Raw genomic sequence first — 19,782 nt, forward strand, 5'->3', positions numbered from 1 at the left:
AATTTTGGATACAGAAAAGAGTACGGTTCTCTAAGTTTTATCGGTTATTTTCATTTCCTTCGTGGAAAGATCCTGTCTTAGAAGCTGGGCATAGTTAGCCAAGACAAATAAGCAACGGAATACGTTGAGTCATGTACTCTAACGTATCACAGCCTCTCTCACATCTTGGCAGAGGCATCTTCCGAACAGCCAATCACAACACGGTTTATAAACAAAGTAGGACCTCTAGTAATGAATGAATGCCGAGGAGATGAAAAGAAAAAAGAACATTGGAAGTCTAAATGCAACAATTATCGTTTACCTTTTTAATTACACGGTAGTTTGTCTGGGTGAAGACTCACCACAAAGCAGATGGGACGAGTTTTTCTCTTCAGCGCCGTCGCAACAAAGGAGGAAATAGGGTGTATTCATATCTTATAATTGGACTATAAGAAATTGCTCTTTGAATAGCCATTGACGATCGTAGCAGTGTTCTATTCAAGTTGCAGATGTAATTACGAATAAACTATTAGTTTATCAATTATGGCTGACGCAAGGTTGGGTCTCAGAACACGGCCAGCAATCGGCGTCGCTTCTCCAATTGATAATGACTACAAGCGAGGCGGCTCAAGACATATTCGATTGTAAGAATACGGATTTTGTAATCAGTCATTTACTCTCGGTGAATTGAAGCGTTCTCAGTGGTTTTTTTTTTTATATATCCTAATAACAACGGAAAATGAAAATCGAATACTTTGTACTCTATGGCATCAAAGTCCTGTTTTCATTGGATAATCGTGAGGGCTTTACTTTGCCATTCAATGACTGGACGGTTGTTCCCACCGATGCTAACAGCAGGACGGAACCGTGTGTATATATAACCCAGCCGCAAATGGTACTTTTAGAGAAATAGTTTAGGAGGTGGCAGCAAACTTTGTAACCGTAAGAGATACAATAAACGCTGGACATAGACAGAGACGGGAGGAAATGAGGTGTGGGTCTTGTGGTAGACATACAATGTTGCCACCAGCACTAACTTAGTAAGATTCCGGCCTGGCAATACTGTTTCGATCACTGGTTCCCTCCGGTTGGTGACGGACGAACCTCCTCAGGGAGGAGGTGTGAGTACAGATCGTCGCTGGTGTAGATGAGTAAAGGTGAGTCCAAAGACAAATTCATGGTGTCTGCGTTTGTCTTGTGTTGGTGAATGAGGATGTGAACGGATGAGGATGATAATCAGTTCATACAAACACTCACCCCTCGCAAAAAGAAATATATAAAACGACAAATCTAGAAACATGTAAGATGTATGTATATTGATCATTTCTAACAGCAATTTATCTATGAAAGTAACTTTTCATAACTGTATTTCCTCTGAAATCGTCAGGACGTCTTCAGTAAAACGATGGAACGGCTGAAGCGCCTTCAGGAAGCTGGAAGAAAGAAGCGGACAACGAAGCTGCGGGAGATCGAATGACCGAAGTGTCGGAGGTGGTCAGGTTAGTTTTATCTCTCTTATCTCATGGCTTGTGTTACGTGGCTGGCGGCAGCCCTTATGCTGGGGTGCGGTAGGCAACCCTTAGTCCTCCTCCTCCACATACTAATTACACGTGTCTGCATTACACGTAGTTTGGTTGTCTCGAGTTCCAACAAGCGAAGAGTTAGTCACTGGTGGTTGTGGTTCAGTCGCTGTTTAGCAGTGCGATGGGTTCGTGTCTCGATGATCCGAGCGACTTCGAACACACTGTGAAGCTTCGTGAGTTGTGTGATAGAGAAAACAGCAGGTCCACGGGTCCCTTTCTAATGTGTACTTTTCACGTCATCAAAAAAAAAGTGTTGCGTAGGGGGGGGGGGGGGGTGGTCCATCACACAATGCATCCGCGTGTGGGTTCGAATCCCACGACCTAGTTTAATCTCTAAGGGTCATTGTAAATTTCTGAAGTATCTTCGTGATAATATTAGAGGGAAATAAATTCAAACATCCTCTTGTAGTGACAATGGTTGGCCCAGTTTATGTTGCCTCTCGCTCACCCAAATTGATATCTTCAAAAGTCCTCCCCCCCCCCCCCCTTTCCCTTCAAGATTTATACTCTCTGTGTTCATCACTAGTTAAACCTGGTTGGTAGTGACGACGGCGTCATAGCGAGAACACGCCTTCGACTCCCTCCCTCCCTCCCCAACCGACCCCTTGCGCCACACAACCCAGATATACTACTCCAGAACACGAAGCAACCTCCGCCTTTAGCATGTACCTTGTCCAGTATGTTGGCGAAGTATATTGAGCATATCCCGCCTGAATATGGTCGGAGAGGGGGAGGTCAGATCTCATAGGATCTTCACTATATTACTTCATCTCTGAATACATGCTGAAGGCATTTGTAATACTGAAGTTATAGTGTACGTAACTCACGTCTCCTTGTCGAAGGGGTTGGGGTATTCTAGTGTGGAGTTAAGGTCGTGGGATTTAGTGAGTTATAAGATGATCGTACATAATGGGTTCTTAGTGCTAGGAGGAAGAGAGGGTTTAGTACCTATGTTTGGAGGGGCAGGACAACACCTTCAGGAGATTACGTCTCATGCTCTTGAGTGCATCTTAGGCTCCCACTCAAGGGATGTGACTTGCCATTCGAGGCGTCTTTGTTCCGCGTCCAGGGAGATGTAGCCTTTCCTGTGAAGGGCTAAACCCTTGAGTACGATGGTGAGGCCACGAGCACGACAGTACGACTCTTGAGTACGATGACCTGTTCTTTGTCACTCCATCGTGCTAAAGGGTTATACCGTAGTGCTCAAGAGTCGTACAGCAATGCTCATGGGGTCGTACCGTCGTGCTCAAGAGTCGTACAGTAATGCTCATGGGGTCGTACCGTCGTGCTCAAGAGTCGTACAGTAATACTCATGGGGTCGAGCTGCCTACTGAAGAGAATGATGACTTAGGTTGGGAAGGCAACGTCTCCTCCGTTAGAGTAATGGGCCGTCCACACAACACGATCATCACTAGCACGACGAAAGACATAACTAACTTACGCTTGGATGAACCTCGTCAAAGGAAACTAACAGTTATGGTGAACGTACAGAAGGACGTGTATATATATATATATATATATATATATATATATATATATATATATATATATATATATATATATATATATATACAAGGAACAGATTTGAGACATCATTAGAGCATGTCCAGAGGAGGGAAAGTGATGTACAGTCTTCATGCAACATCGTAAGGCTGTTTGCCTGTTTATCACACTGCAGGTAGCCGTATATATAGACTCATAGGAATATATTTATATATATTAGCCGCTCCACGGATCGTAAGATGAACTACATTCCAGTGATTTAACAAGATTCCTTGCGTCTCTAAGCGTCATATAAGATCGTGTAACCATCTTAACGTCACAGAGGACCCAATACCCTATTCATCGGAGGACCTTCCATCCACCTTGTGGTCAGCCACACGACATAACGTGTAACTTTACCGTGAGGGACTTTATTAATGACTCTGTATGCATGGCTTGTGTCTCCTGATGCCTGTAACAGTGTTGTGGGCACTTTCAAACCACCACATGCCTCTCGAACAACACGAAGGGTCATTTCAATAGCACTATGAACCCCTCTCAAGAGTTCAGACGTGTTCATCATAGTATTGATGTTCTTAAAGCACATTACTATATGGGTAATGGTGCTCCTCATTTGTCACGGGTTATACAAGAAATATCATGTTCCCAGTTCTTAACAGTCGTTTAGGAGACATAGTATAAGGTAGGACATCTGAAGGACCCTGTTGTCGACAGCATATGTGAACCTGAGCTTATGTGTGTGTGTGTGTGTGTGTGTGTGTGTGTGTGGGAGCAGAGACATGATACACATACACAAGCTTAAGGAACGGGAGAAGACCAGTACGAAACTCTCTCTCTCTCTCTCTCTCTCTCTCTCTCTCTCTCTCTCTCTCTCTCTCTCTCTCTCTCTCTCTCTCTCTCTCTCTCTCTCTCTTCGCAACACTCAAATAAGTAATCACAGTGATGTAGGTGGAGGAGGGAGGCCTGAACACACTCTGGGGGACCAGTTGACAAGAAGGATGTTCCCTCTACAGACGGAGGGTCCTGTGAATGCCAATGGCTCCGTCGATGGTAATAAAGGATACGCTGGACGCACACGAGTCCTGTAGGATGTAATAAGGATACTCATCACATACCACAGGCCGAGGGAACCTAGCAGGGGTGACTGAGAGAGTTAAGGGTCACTTGGTAATAAGATGAATGTCCCTTTGAGTATGTGTGTATACACGTGTGATTACCATTAATGTGTTGTGGGAAAAGAGTTTTACACTTGTGTTGCTCCTTCGCTTAACCTTGTATGTATCATTGCTTATGTTCATACATATACAAACACACCCAGGTTTGTGCCAGGTACGTTTCTTTGTATGTGTTTCCATGTATGCATGTATAGATGTGTGTGTGTGTGTGTGTGTGTGTGTGTGTGTGTGTGTGTGTGTATGTGTGTGTGTGTGTGTGTGTGTGTGTGAAGTCTTAAATTTTCAAAGCGTTTAAACCCTTACTCCCTCAGCGATCAAGTCATTCTACGCTCCACCATAAAACTAGTTTCTAACATATTCCACTTGCCCAAAATGCCATGTTCCCTTAAGTCGTTAAGTACTAATTGTTGTTTACACAACTACCATGCGTTATTTCCCTAACTACCATGCGTTATTTACATAAGTACCATTTGTGATATTTACTTCAACGCCATTCATTGTTTTCGGAACTACCATGCGGCATTTACTTAAGTACCATCCGTTATTTAAGTACTGTGCGTTCGTAATAAGACTACCATGAGTTGTTTGCTTAAATGCCATTTGTTACTCACTTAAGAACCATTCGTTGTTTGTTTGATACCATTGTTATTTACTTCAGTGCTTCATCATCTCACCCCGCACCTTACCCTCCTCTGACGTGAGCAAATGTGACACTGAGTCTCTTCGTGGCGTCTCCTTCCGTTCCTGGACCCATCTTCGAAGCACTTTGATCCGCTTCGTCTAACATCGTTTCGTTCCCTTGTAGACGATAAGATCAGATAGTATTGTTAGAGAGTCTTGTTCTGTTTTTCTTTCGTTTTTCATCACCAAGTGGCCTTTCAGTTCTCAGTTTCAGCATCAAAAACTTACCTCTATAAGGATAATAATGTATGATAATTCTTTGAAATTACCTTTTATCTTTTCTATGTTGAAGGCTCTAATCACGGATAAAAGTCCATACCAAGACTGGGCCTTAATTGGAATAAAAAAAGAATTCTGAAGCGAATGATATCGTCAGCATTTATAGAGATCACTTAATCTTGTCCTTCTTCTGCTACTTGTCTCTCGTTGTCTTGTTTTGCATGTCAGTCTCTCTGGATCCTCGAGTCTATCCTAGTGACAGCGAAGTGGATTCTCTTCTGTCGAATATCTCTTCTCGCTGTTTATTTACCGATTTATTTCCTGGAGGTTCTGATCGTTTTCCGATCTCATCCAATGGGATGAACACCCTCGAAGACTCTTGGAAGTTGAGGAGGATTTGGGATCGGGTTTGGCATTTATTTCTTTACGTTTTTAGTGTTGATAATATGACTCGTTTTGTCTGCAGATCTAATTTACCTCCGTTAAGCTTATAAGTACACCACAGGAGGAGAAATTTACACTGTTTTTTCAGACATTTTTTTTAAACGTCTGATCTTCGAGGCCTTTTTTTTGTGCTTATTTTGTTACAATGTATTTGATGATTACTCTTCCTTGACGTCTTTGTGAGAGATGTTCACAGTCATCATCAACAAACTGGTTGGGAAAACTTAAAGATTGTTCTCAAGTCTCTCCTATTCTTCTCTCTTCCATTGTGGACAGTGTTATTTTGCCAATTGCCTGTCAATTGTAACTCAGCTCACTCAAGCTTGGTGCCATCTTATTCGTCCTCCTCTGGACTTCCTCCAGCAGATCTTTACGTGTCTTTTAAGTGTGGTTACCAGTCTTGAGAAAGATATATTGGAATTTGGGTTTAACCTGTCATTACGCAGGTCCACCACCACCCCTCCCCCACGCCCAACTCCCACGTCCCCAATGCTGGGTTATCTGCGGGCGGGAGTGGGCGGTGGGTGGGTGGGTTACAGGTGGAGGGGCGGCAGTGGGCGGTGCGGTGGGTGGCGGGCGGCAGCATCGGCCGTCACAATGGCCTCTCGCCAGACCCTGAACGTCCACACCGCGGCCCACTGTCTGCCAGGCCACACACCGCTGCCACCTCTCCTCCTGCCTCCCTTACCTGCTCTCTCTCTCTCTCTCTCTCTCTCTCTCTCTCTCTCTCTCTCTCTCTCTCTCTCTCGATCCTTCTTTCCCTCCCTACTTACACACTGTCGTATCTTCTCCCTTCCTTCCTTCCCTCGTTTTCCAATCATGTATTCCTCGCTGAGTCTCTTTGTCTTTCTGTCTCTCCTCCTTCTAATCCCGTTCTCTTATTTCCCTCTTTCCTCTTCATACCTCACTCGCTTTATATCCTATTTCTTCTCTCCCTCCTCACTTGCGTGTTTCTCTTTGTCCTTTTCTCTTGTTCCTCTAATCCGTCTTCCATCTCTTGTCTTCAGTCTCTGCTTCTTTTACTCCTCATTTCATATTGATCATCATTTCTCTCCATTTTCATTTTATCATCTATTGTTCATACTCTGTTTTCCACTGCATTTTTTTTCATTTCAATTTTCGAAGTTCTGTAGTTATCAAGGATTTCTCTGTTTTGGTCAACATTCCTCATTTTTATCATCCTATTTCGTTTCTCGATACTTCGTCTAATCTTCGCCTTTACATTTCCCCTGCACTGTATGCTTCTCTCTTTATCTCCTTTAGTGATATTTTTCTATGTATTTTTTATTCCTTATTTGGTGTCTGGTGTTCATATAACTCTTCTTCTTTATCATTATTTCTCAGGAGCGTTTATTCGTCTTCGTTATCCCATGATCCTCAACATATTTTCTCCCTCCTCTTTGTCATTTCCTTCTATTTTAACATATTTTTCTTCTTATTTTTTTCAACAGGAAATTGGTTGTTATGACTCATTGTACTCGACTCATTCCTCTTCTTTATAATCATTGATATCGCCTCCGTGTTCTGGTGTTTGTTATGGTGTTTCAAAGTCTTTTTTAAATGGTAGTTTGTACACTTAATTTCATCCTCGTCGACTGGTTTTTCCCTGTTCATTGCCTTCGTCTTTATGTCTATTGTCTATCACTGAAAGTTGCAGTTGCAAGCTTTAGCGTGTAGATTGTACCCTGGTCTCCACCCTATTTCACACTCCTTTGGAATCCTCTGTTGCCATTGTCGTGATCCTGCCTTCCTGCTGTATTCTCTTCTTCCCTGACATTCGTTTTTTTTTTCCCTTTCTCTTCTTCTTTTGTTCCTCACTTGCCTTTATTTCTTTGTGTCTTTCATTATTTCATTTTCCACCTTCTACCCGTACCTCAAACAGTCCCCCATACTCTAATATCTGCATTTCTTTCCTCCCATCTTCTTTCACCTTTGTACTAGTATCAACCTACTTGCTATTTTTCCCTCGATCTTCGTCTGTGTCTCCTCTTTCTTTCTATCCTTTTTCCCCCCCGCCTCCATTGCCATCCCTCTGCCCTCCGGTGGGAACCCAGCCTCTCCCACCGCGGGTCATCGGCGGTGTGTGGCAACCCCGGGACCCGGGCCAGTGTATCTGTGGGCTTGGGACATCATTAGCAACATAACGTGAAACCGATCCGTCCAGTGTCGGCGTGTTTGTCTCAGTGTCCGACCTCGCTCGCGCCCGTCGGTACGTGTGTTGTCCGTCTGCCACCGACCCGACGGCCATGGTCGTCGGTACGTTGTGTGTGTGCCTGTATATTTACCATGTTTATAGGTTACGACTGTCTGTGAATTTCCTCCGATATGCACGTTGTGAGTGCGATGCAGTTTTGGGGGAGTCTTCTGGTTGGTATTTTGTGAAGAAAACGGAGCCATATTGGTCATTTTATGTAGATATATTTAAAAGGCTCTGAGTTCCGTAAATTTTATGGATACTGGAAAAATAGAAATAAAGATGGTTAATCATTTTTGTACGAAAGATCTTAGTGTTTAGATAGAGTTTGACTGGTATTTTGAGGACATTTCTTAATACTTCTCAAGTTTCCAAACGGACGATTTTTGGGAAAATAGGTGATGTTAACGAGGCGATTTACAACTTTGAGAAACCACACCAGTGCTTCTTATATTGACTCGTACGAATGATCTGGCAGACGACGACACTAAAGAAAAGTGAGTGAGTAAGAAACACCCACAATCGAGTCAACTGAGAACCTGACAATATTGTGTCTCTCAGGAAACGTCTGTGTTCTGTTTGTGTCCAGTTAAAGAACAGAGCAACTGTTCGTTGGTTCATGTCTCCAGATACATTGCTGTGTTTACCGCCTGTAACTGAAAGCCCAGAAAGATTAAGCTGTTTCTTAGAGCGTTAAACTGCTTTGTGGAAATCAGACGTACACACATTCCCATGTCCTGATGCAAGCTGGGACGCTTTGCAAGCAGTGAGGGGACAGTAATCAGGAGTGTGAGTCGTCCATAATGACTGAAACTTATAGAAATAGGACAGGAAAAAAATAGTAGGAGTGGGGGAAACAGTCTATGAAAGACAGAAACAATAAAAATAACGTCTTAAACAACACTCCAGCAGCCAGCAGCAGCAGAAGTGGCTGTCGCTCCTTGAGGCGATACGGTCCAGTCGCGCGCGCGCCCCCAGCGTCCGACCCCAGCCAACCGCCCTACAGGTAACCACTTGAACAGATCTCCTCCCCCTTCCTGCCGCCGCCGCTTCCTCCCACTAGCCTTCCTCAAGAACCACAGTCCTCGCATGAGCTCTTTGCCTCAACTGTGGTATATCTACGGTGGATGGTTCGTGGAGCAGGACATCGCTCGAAAAGATAATGCGCATTTCCGCTCATTCACTGGTATATGGTCGATCATGATTCGTCTGGGCAGAAGCAATCTTTTAGACACTCGAGGAAATGTAGCTGAAGAAACAATCTTATGAGGTCATCTTGGAGAATATAGGCTTGAGAACGAGTAGATAATGCTACGATGGTTCAGATAATCATAAGTGAATATGTTATGGTAAGGACACATTACCAGCGACACTGTATATACAGCACTAACGGTAAATATAAAGATTGTAATCAGATTAATATTACTGATAATGATGAAAATATTGTAATCATGATAGGTATTAGGTATGAAGTTTGAGGGAAGTATTATCATTATCATTAAAGACACGTGATAATAATAAGAGTAATAATGATAATATTGATAATAATGATAATAAAAAGGATAACAAAAATAATTATAATAATAATGATAATAATAATAATAATAATGATAATAGTAATAATAATAATGATAATAATAATAATGATAATAACAATGATAATAATAATGATATAGTAATAATGATGATGATAATGATAATAATAATAATAATGATGATAATGATAATAATAATAATAATAATAATAATAATAATAATAATAATAATAATAATAATATTATTATAATAATAATAGTCATAATTGATTATCACGTTGATCTATAATAGATAAATGACGGCAGCTCCTACGAAAATTGATATAATGCAGATGAAAACCCGAAGTTGTTGAGCAAAGAATGAGAGAAAGTGGTCTTTGACTTGAAACATTGTGTAGCGTGCGTTTATCCTCATAACTTGCCCTCCTGCTACCATACACACCTGAGGATGTCGGGTTCAGTATTGCTGGAGATCGGTTTTCGTGATGGTTATGGTAAAAAAGAAAACTTTATTTTCATCTAAAAATGATTATGGAACTCGACGCGGAACTAATGACCGACTTAAAATAAATGCATTAGAATATCTTCTCAGTAAATCTAAGGCAAAGCAGCGCATATGAGGTCGTTATGAATAAGTTGGCCTGAAACATAATCGCTAAAGACAAACATGTCCTAATTATCTTTACGCGAAATAAATACCGTAAATTAGCGTTTTTAAAAAGTCTTTGATCTTCATTCAAATCATTCCTTAAAAAAAGTCCCTGATATACTTAAAACTATATTCATTTTCTAATTAAACCTAGATTCCTACTAAACCTAAAAAGCTGGTCAATTATGGTATCGGATCCCGTCAGGCCACCGCTCACCCAGATCACTGGGAATTTCAACGAAGCCTCAGGTAGTGAGCTTGATCCTCCTTATACCTTCGTGGAACTTCATCCCAGACCTGACATACTGTACATGTCTTTTAATCACCGAACCAAAGATGAAGAACAACATGGTAAACAGAGTCCTACTCTAGCTTATAAGGAATCAGAACTCAAACGATATATTACGAACTTATAGAAAGTTATTTAGATTTTCGATATCATAGGTTCAAAAACTTTATCCAGAGAAATATATAAGAAACATTAGACTGCAAACTAAGTTGTGATATCAAATATGAACGTTGAAACTTACAGTGGATTATATCACCTTTGAGGAAAGTAATATATTAACTCGATTTTCACGCGACCAAATAATAATTACAGCGCAACAAATAGATGGAAGGATCTGTGTAGCCTACTACGGTCGCATGGGCTTTCCTCGTTTTAAGGGTTTCCGTTGGATTGCTTAAGACTTGGATTACGTTCATTGCTAGGTCACACAGCATCCGATAGGCCAATACTTCCTGCTGATATTGTTTGGTCATAAGTAACTCAAGTAGAGGTAGTGTCTATATTTGCATCCTTTCTTCCACGGCCAAACTAGACATTTTTACATCGTTATACTTTTTCTATTCCTACAATGTTTTCATTAGAATTTAAGAAATATATATACATACGAGTGTCACAGGACCCCTTTTCCAAGAGTTCCTGCACCTTTTAAGTTGCGTTACTTTCAGTAGCAGAGAAAGGATGGATACCTTCAGAAAGAGATGTTTTTCGATGAGATTGTACTTCCTTCGTCAACACTACATATATATATATATATATATATATATATATATATATATATATATATATATATATATATAGTTATCGTGTGTCTCAATAAATCAACATTGATGCATCAACTTGAGACAGATTATGAACGTAATATATAATCTCCAATTCATCACGGCTCATTATTGACCCAAGGAAGAAGGTCAGGCAGTTTTCCATGTATGTAGATAATCTAATATGAAGAAGATTAGATTATGAAAATGAAAAATCTGCGGTCTGTTCCAGTTACTAATAATTTGATTATTTCATTATCAAAATAGAGGAGATATATTAGTGTCAGTTAAGATGTTTATGTTTAGAGGAACAGAAAAGGGACGTAAGAGTTGTTTACATCTAAGACGAAATATAATGACGTAAAATATATGAACCGTTTACATATCTGGTTCAAAGAGTCTTTTGACTCAGGAACAAGACGTTACCTTTATTTATCTCTTCGTTACATAATGCTTACAGTTATTTTATAGATCTATATCCATATAATGACTATGATCACTAATTCTTTCCAGTTTCATGGCCCTTAGATTTTACTTCATTGTTACCAGAATAAAGTGTGAAGTGACTTCCTTGTATACGTAGTCATATCTATTTAACTCTCGTACAGAGATAGATATATATACACATTTGGGTGTTTGGAATAAACTAGGTTCATATGCACCGTAGATCCTTATAGTCTGGTGATTCGGTAGACTAGGAAATGCATCGCGTTGCACTGTGCCTGTTGCAGCCTGATGTTCCACACGCTCAGGTTACGACGTAACGGTGGATGACCTGTGATAGCTGGGGAGGCAAGACCTATCCACCACCTAAGTGTCTGGTAAGCCCCTGCGTCACATGGCTATGTGAATGATGTAGTTGTGCTTTGGATTCTCTCAGTAAACTCCTGTCTATAAATTTTTTCGCTTCCTGAAAGCAGAACACACAAACAGCTAGCCTTTCCGGCCCAACATAAGCACTGAAGTCCTAGACAATATAGTTACAAGATCATCAATATACCTTCGAATTTTAGATTCACTGTATCTGTCCTCCGTTAGATATCCGCTTCATAGACCATTAGACCATCAGCTCTCTTTTCCTTAGACCCAATTAACACACACATCAACGTACGGCAATCAAATCATTATAACCAACCACAAAACAAAGGCGTTCCAGGTCCTGGGGAAAAAATGGGAGATGGATAACTTCATTGGAGGTAATGTGATCGTAGTGTCGGTTCATTCATATCTGCGAGAAGTTGTGAGGTTGATACCAGCTCCTGTGTTGTCCAGGCCGGGTTTTTCCTCCCCAGTTTTCACAGTGGTGCTGGCTGGAGTTCCGGTAGTGGGACAGGCACATGGAAGGTCCAAGCCATTGCCTGATATCTATGTAAATTTCGTATCTTAACAGACGTGTCGTCCATACTACAGGGAGAATAAAGATCCTACAAGCTTCATATCCCGTAAAAGCCAACGAAAACATGGAAACAGTAGGAGGGAAATGTTAAGATTTTAAACAAAATCTCGCTCCACCTAGCTCCCAAATTTGAACATGTTGCAACACCCCCAGAGAGAGAAGGGAGTGTCACACACCTCCTCCAACACGCTCCCCAGAGGTAATCCGCCATTAAAGTGAGTGTAAAGCAGACAGGGTGAGCAAGAGGCCACGACCATACAAAGCGGAGGTCCGACATCTCTTAACACCTACGTTTGGAGTGGCTCTGTCGACAGTGTCACCCTCTCCCATAATATATTTGCCTGAGTTATCGCTCTCCTTCCCACCCACAATCTATTTTCTTTAAAGCTTTCGGATGTTCGTGGGTTTCAGTTATTTCGTTCCTTCCATACGCTACGAACGAAAAAAGGAAAGGAATGGGTCGTTAAATCATCCAGTTCATATAATGGAAGTGTAAAGGGTGTTATAGGAGGGTAAGTAAACTCCATGAGAGCCAAGTTTGTTACGTAAAGCCAGAACGAAGACGAGAGAAAACGTGTCCACAGAAAGTGGGAAGCGGGGTGTCGCATTCTCGGTCTGATGACAGCAGTGATAAGCGGGTCCCCCCCGGTGGCTCACACGAGGCCGACAAACCCGCGAAATTTGAACCATGTTGGTGTGAAATAATGCCGGCATTATTGTGGCTTAAATGCTCTCTCTCTCTCTCTCTCTCTCTCTCTGGGGTGATGCCGGTCCTTCCTCACAGCAGCTGACCCGCTGAGGTCGACAGAGGAGCAGTGGGAGAGGCGGGGGGCGGCTGTGTGATACAGGAGCCGAATATGTCACAGACGGATCGGATATGAGACAGAAAGAGCCGGATGTGTGATACAGGAGTCGGATATGTGACGGAGGGATCGGACATGAAACAGAAAGAGCCAGATATGTGATATAGGAGTCGGATATGTGACGGAGGGATCGGATATGAAAGAGAAAGAGCCGGATATGTGTTAAAGGAGCCAGTTTATGACGGAGGGATAGGATGTGGGACAGAGAAGCATATTACTGTCGGTCCAGAGTGTCCATTTGCCATTATAAAGTGGACACAAAATCATCAGCTGACGGCCGGTGGTGGCAGGAAGCTGGTCTAAAGGAACGTAAACATTATCAGCTTCACTTTAGCTCGAATTAGGTTCGACCCAGAAATTTAGGTGGCTCGATTTCCTCAAAAGATGTAGCATTTTGGTTCAGTGTCTTTTATTCAGAGTTTTCCGTACGCTAGATTGGGATAAATGAAACAGGATTGTATATCATATCGGAGTTTCCTAAATGAGATAGAATTTATGTGAGTTTCTGTATTTTTAACGTAATGTTTCAACTCTAAAGTTTATTTTCTTGCTATATTTACACACGTCGCAAAGAAAACGGGCAATAATGAGGCTTTGACGGGCCGCACCTCCGTGAAGATGTTGACGAAGATTCAACTCAAAAAAAAAAAGAACCAGTGTACTCAAGGCGAGCGCAGGCGACAGGCGGTGTCTGGCCTCAGGAAGCACCGAGCCCAGAACAAACATTGTACCTCAGGCTGGTGTTCCTCCACCCGCATTAGCAGAACCCGTGGGGCCAAAAGCCTTCGTAAACACCTCGGGTTTCGAACTCTTGCGCTTCTTATGGGAGCTCGCTAAGTCATCAGTGATTCAGTTTATGTAAAATATTTTACTTGGATTATAGAATCATGAATTTTATTATCAATCATTTAACTACATATTATCATAATTTAGTTTATAACTCTATTTCATCGTAGGATAAGCAGGTATTCTAAAAACGAGCATATAACAAAAAAAAAAAAAAAAACGGATTGCGGGCTTAACAATCTTCCTCATAGGTCGCTCGTTGTTAAACCCAAGAAACTAACTTGATTCTTCATAAATTGTACAACAAAGTGAGAGAGTAAGTGGTCGTAAAATTATCCTTAACTCCTGAAGGTGTTAAGGATTTGTCAGTTGCCAGATGAGGCTAAGTAACGTCGTCGGCCACAGTGATCTTAACAATTGATAGGCCTAAAGTCTAAGCAACTCTAACCTGGAGTCTTCGTCTGGTGGCTATAATTTGACCTTGACGACCTTAATGACCTTGTCCGTCGATAGTTCTAAAAGCCCACACAACCAACCAACCATTTTCGCCAGTGAATAGAGGTTGTAGATGCTTAATGGAATAATTTGATAATCGTGAGCAATATTTCTTTCTTTTTTTTTTTTTCTTCCTTCTCTGAGTGTCAGAAAAGTTGGCTTGGGTGCTAATGGCACACGTGTTTGTTCTCGCCAGTAAGGATGGACACCACGAGAATTCCAGTCTTCGACAGAGTCCGCAAGCCGCCCCAGCCCCTCAGCCACACACGTTCAAAAAATGGGAGAATAGAGAGAGGCAGAATCCTTGGCCCTTTCCTGATCATTATTAAAACTGATGTAGATTTCCTCACCTTGGTGTGAAGGTGTGTTTACCAGGAGCGGGTCTCTCCAAGAACTGAAATCATCAACCAGTTCATGACGACATCAGCCCTTTATTTGCATGTCAACACAGTACATGATTGTGTGTAGTTTTAACTTTTTAGTTACTCTCTCACGACAAAAGAGAGGGCAGGGGCGTAGTGTTTATCCGCATATCTGTTTCTTTTATTATGTTAGTTGAGAAGGCACGGGTAACTGAGGCCCTAATTAACGATATATATATATATATATATATATATATATATATATATATATATATATATATATATATATATATATATATATATACCCTAGCCTGAGCCAGCTGCTCATTTTATCGACCCACCCCAAGGAGTGGATGAACAGTTGGGTTGACTGTGGGCCGAATGCCGTCGGAGACCGTTATTCGCACCCCGAGCTAACGATTTAGTAGATCCCAGACACGAGTCATTAACTACGAGAGACTGGTCGGTCTGGTTGAAATAGTAGTGGTAGCTTCCTTCCTCCAGGTGTATGGGAGTGACCCACTTATACCACATGTTGACCCCTACGGAGTACCACTGTCCACCCAGATTCACCACTGTTCATGTAGCGATCACTGAGGGCAATGGCCTGGTTGAAGAAAATGCCTCATTAGTTCAGTTGGATAGAAAAAAGAAAAAAAAATTATCTAAGAAATCTAATTTCTACTTACATCGTCGAGAACTTGTGGGTGCACCAATTTTTTTGCGAATTCAGAAACAAAAAAGAATATATATATCCCAGTTTTATTCATAAAGAATTAATAATTTTATTTGAGACAAGATGGAGACATTAATCAAAAAAATATGCTCGTCATATGAAGATCAGAAACGGAGGTACCATTAATGTAAACCACCTGGGCAGCTCCCGCCTCGACGCAGACTCTCATTTGACTACTAATGTTTTCATTGGCGAGTTTTTCCTCCCAGTATGTTACATGCAATGTACATTAACGTGGGGGATGAGGCTTCTTTTTTTTCCCCCTCCTAGGGTTGGGAAAGGGATGGACATTAGCGCTGCAGAGATACAAGACGAGAATAATAATGTCGGAATTGGTTCGGTTGCAAATCGCATGATAATTGGTTCTCAGAGCGACCATAAGGGACAATGATGATAATCTAGGTGTAGATTAACAGCGTCGCATTGTATTAAGTCATCAGTCTTGTACCTGACTGGAGCTTGTCAGGACGCTGGACCAGAAAAATGATTAATAATTTCGACATTGTGGTAAATCTTTTAAGCACGACGGTACGAGCCTTGGGGGTATGTTTGGCCCGGCAATTATGGCGAAGGATCGTACCATCGTGCTCAAGGATCGTACCGTCGCGCTCAGGCATCGTACCAACGTGCTTAAGAATCGTACCGTGATGTTCAAGGATCGTATCGTCGTGTTCAAGGATCGTACCGTCGTGCTCAAGGATCGTACCGTCGTGTTCAAGGATCGTACCATCGCTCCCAGAGAGATATTCCTCTAATCATGCCTAGCATACCCCTTACACACGGTACAATTTCCTGTTTTTTATGATGTTTAATCAGGAGACAACATCAGGAATAAGATGTTTCCCGACATGCCTGTGTCTGGCAGCGGGTCTCCGGCGGCAGCACCACATCAATAACTCCCATTCCTTCTTCTATGGTCAATATGTCTGGTCCAGCTCCCCTCACACTGGGGTCACAACTCCCAGGTGCTGACGGGCCTGGCTGACTCGCTTCTCCATCACTCATGCTTCTCGTGTGTATATATATATGTCCATTCAAGAACTTATATCTTTATATATGCATCAGTACACCTCACTACTTTACGAGAAACATTTAAAAAACATGTCTTTCCATAGTTCATCTAATTTTAGTTCGATATTCGACGTAAAAAAAAGATTAAAGAAAAAAAATGTACGTTTTTTTTCCAGTGGAGTGAGAGTCAAGGACACCACTGCATTGGCAGGTGGCCGGTAAAAGGCGCCGGCAACTTAGCATAGACCAGGCTATTCTCACGACTCAAGATTCGAACACAAACTCGACTCAAGATTCGAACGCAAACTCGACTCAAGATTCGAACACAAACTTGACTCAAGATTCGAACACAAACTCGACTCAAGATTCGAACGCAAACTCTTCTCATCCTCGACTCTTAAATCCCAGAAGACTTTTCTTCTTTGATTCAGAAAATATAGTGAGTAAGTTTGAGTCATAAAGAAAAAAAAAACTGTTCTGTTGTGTCTTTATTTCTGGAACTGAATGGTAATCTATTATTGTCGTGTTTAGAAATGCTTTCCAGACTTCAGTGTGAGGACGTATTAAGTTTTTACTGATCAAAAGTTGATCGTAAATTAAAATTAAAGTGAGATTAATATGAAAAATAAAGACTTAATCCACTTTGCAAGACTGTGTGCCAAGGATATACAGTGATGGTGGGGGGGGGATGGGTCGTCTGTGCCTGTGATTGGTCAGTATGATAAAGGCTGTCGTCATCATCATCATCATCTGTAGACCCTGATTGGTCAGTGTATCAAGAAAATGTATTTGTGACGTGTTGATTCAAAGGCCGTGATTGGTGAGCATGACGATCATCACATGTGTCATCTCTTACGTCGTCAACCTTCTGAGGCTGTGATTGGTGAACATGATGATCATCAGTGGTGTCATCTCTTACGTCATCGTCCTTCTAAGGCCGTGATTGGTGATCATGACGAGGATATACCGTTACATCATTCTTTACGTCATCGTCTTGACTACCGTCAACTTCCATACACACATCAGGTAAGTCTCAAATTCTTAAGATTCTTAAATGTAATTGTGGCACTAATTGGGGTTTACCTGTAACTTATTACAGGCTCAGCTTACATAGTAAGTTCGTACATAAAGTACTGTAATAAGGAGTTAAACAAACACGATCTAGTAGTAATTAGTTACAGTATAAATGAGCGTTAATAGGATCATAATTGAGAGCACAATGTAATCCACAATAATAAGTTAGCATCACCATAATTAGGCAATACCTCTGACGTGATTACGAGTTAATTGCTCTTTAACAATGAGCCAATTACACCATAAATAAAAGACGAATCATTGAGGACTATAATTAATGGTTTATTCAACCATTATTAACGGTAAACTTAACTATAATTAAGGTAAACCTGCATATACATCACGAGTGGTTAGAAAGCTGTCAGGTAATTGTTATACACAGGTTTAGACGACGTTAAACTACCTCAGATTCGTGAGGCCTCCTGGTGAAAACATGGTAGTATAGTGGTTAGAGAAGCGAGCCATGTATCAACGTGCGCGTGTTCGATCCCCGGACTGGGTGGGTATTTGGCCGGTATTTAACAAGGCTGTTCCTCCTTTATGCATACACACACACACACACACACACACACACATTACATAGTCTCTGAGACAGACCACAGACCTACCACGCCACAGACACACCTCTTCTGCGCCACAGACACAAATTACTCACACATATCGGTCACAAGAATGTAAGGGTCAAAACAGTGGTAACCCCCAGACCATTAAAGACTGACAGTGTCTTATATCTGTGTATAGACCCGCCACCGGTCGCCCTTACCGTCTGGAGGACTGCTCCTCCTCCAACTCCTCTGTTACAGACGTGTTCAAGATATTCGAATCAGTTTCATAAGCTTTTGTCTGAGCTATGTTATAGCCGTTGCCTATTGGTGGGCTATGTTGTAACACACGAATTGCGATTTGCTCAACTGGCTTTGGTTAGACTTTGAAATCAACCTTGATCAGACACCGAGGTCGACCTTGGCCAGACAGACATCGAAGGCGACCTTGGCCAGACATCGAACTCCCAACAGGACAATAGATAGAGCCTCGCAAACCTTCCCCCCAGCCACCCACCTCCTGCTTTTCTCCCCAGTTCTCCTCTTACACTCTCTCTCTCTCTCTCTCTCTCTCTCTCTCTCTCTCTCTCTCTCTCTCTCTCTCTCTCTCTGGTAGTGCGTACATTTCCTCATGTGGATTTGTGTGAGTCTTATAAGATCGTAGACGATGTATGACCTATCGAGCAAAAGGTGGTTAGGTTATCTTAATTCCCAGAAGATTATCTTCATACACTCGAGACGACACGATCGACTGCCGGGGGCGTCATGTAGGGCTGGTGTGTGTGTGTGTGTGTGTGTGTGGAGGGAAGAGAGGGTTATCTTGTGACGAGGTTCCATTGTCGTGAATTCAGCCACTGCCTCATGATTCACGTGTGAGATTTTAAACAAAAGCGAGTTCTCAGGAACACTTTTTTTTTTTTTTTTTTTAAGTTTTCGAAGACTTTTCATTCATCAGAGGATCCTGAGACATATCCTCACCAGAAATGACTCTCATAATCACATCATTTCCACGAATCGCCGAAAAGTTTGATGTATAGATTCATTTTCTTTATGACTAGGGGGAGAAATAGAGGATGAAGAAAACGGAGGAATGAGAGGCATTTAGCGAGGGGATTGAGGCCCATATATCGCGTGTTAACATGGTTCGCCCTGGTCCAGGTCAAGCCCCCAGCGTGACCAGGAGCCCAGGGCGTCTTCCAGAACCATTAATCATCCTGGTCATGGGTGGGCGGCCGGCTAGATTTCTCAGCGGTTGCCGTAAATTGACCTTATATATGAGGAGGTGTCGAGAGCGGGCGGGACTGTGTGTGCTGGCGGTTGCGAGGGACAGAGGCCCGGGCTCCTCTTGAGAGATTCCTGCTGGGTCTGTACTCCTTCTCTTGCTCCGGGACGGTATGGGGTCCACTCCCGCCTGGCCAGGGGTATCGCTGACGTTAACTTGTGTTCGCCTGATGCTCTGTAAAGCCATCATCTTCCTGGCCGCTCAGGGAGGTGAGGAGGGAGTTCTG

The 19,782-nt window shown here is 42.2% G+C and overlaps 1 protein-coding gene across 4 annotated transcripts in view; it reads left to right on the plus strand.

Moving 5' to 3' along the window:
* Positions 1-1,364: 1,364 nt before the first annotated feature.
* LOC139754053 (protein Wnt-7b-like) overlaps positions 1,365-19,782 on the plus strand; it is a 57,610-nt gene continuing 39,192 nt past the window's right edge. For 2 of the 4 annotated variants that reach the window (XM_071671062.1, XM_071671065.1), the window contains exons 1-2: positions 7,743-7,840; positions 16,835-17,684. In XM_071671062.1, the coding sequence (XP_071527163.1) occupies positions 17,499-17,684 (186 nt within the window). In that variant the 5' untranslated portion in view covers positions 7,743-7,840; positions 16,835-17,498. Of the gene's footprint in view, positions 1,479-7,731; positions 7,841-16,834; positions 17,685-19,782 lie in introns of those variants that run through there. The other 2 variants (XM_071671063.1, XM_071671064.1) reach the window with 2 other exon arrangements.

This window comes from Panulirus ornatus, chromosome 16 (assembly GCF_036320965.1).
Source record: "Panulirus ornatus isolate Po-2019 chromosome 16, ASM3632096v1, whole genome shotgun sequence".
NCBI lineage: Eukaryota > Metazoa > Arthropoda > Malacostraca > Decapoda > Palinuridae > Panulirus > Panulirus ornatus.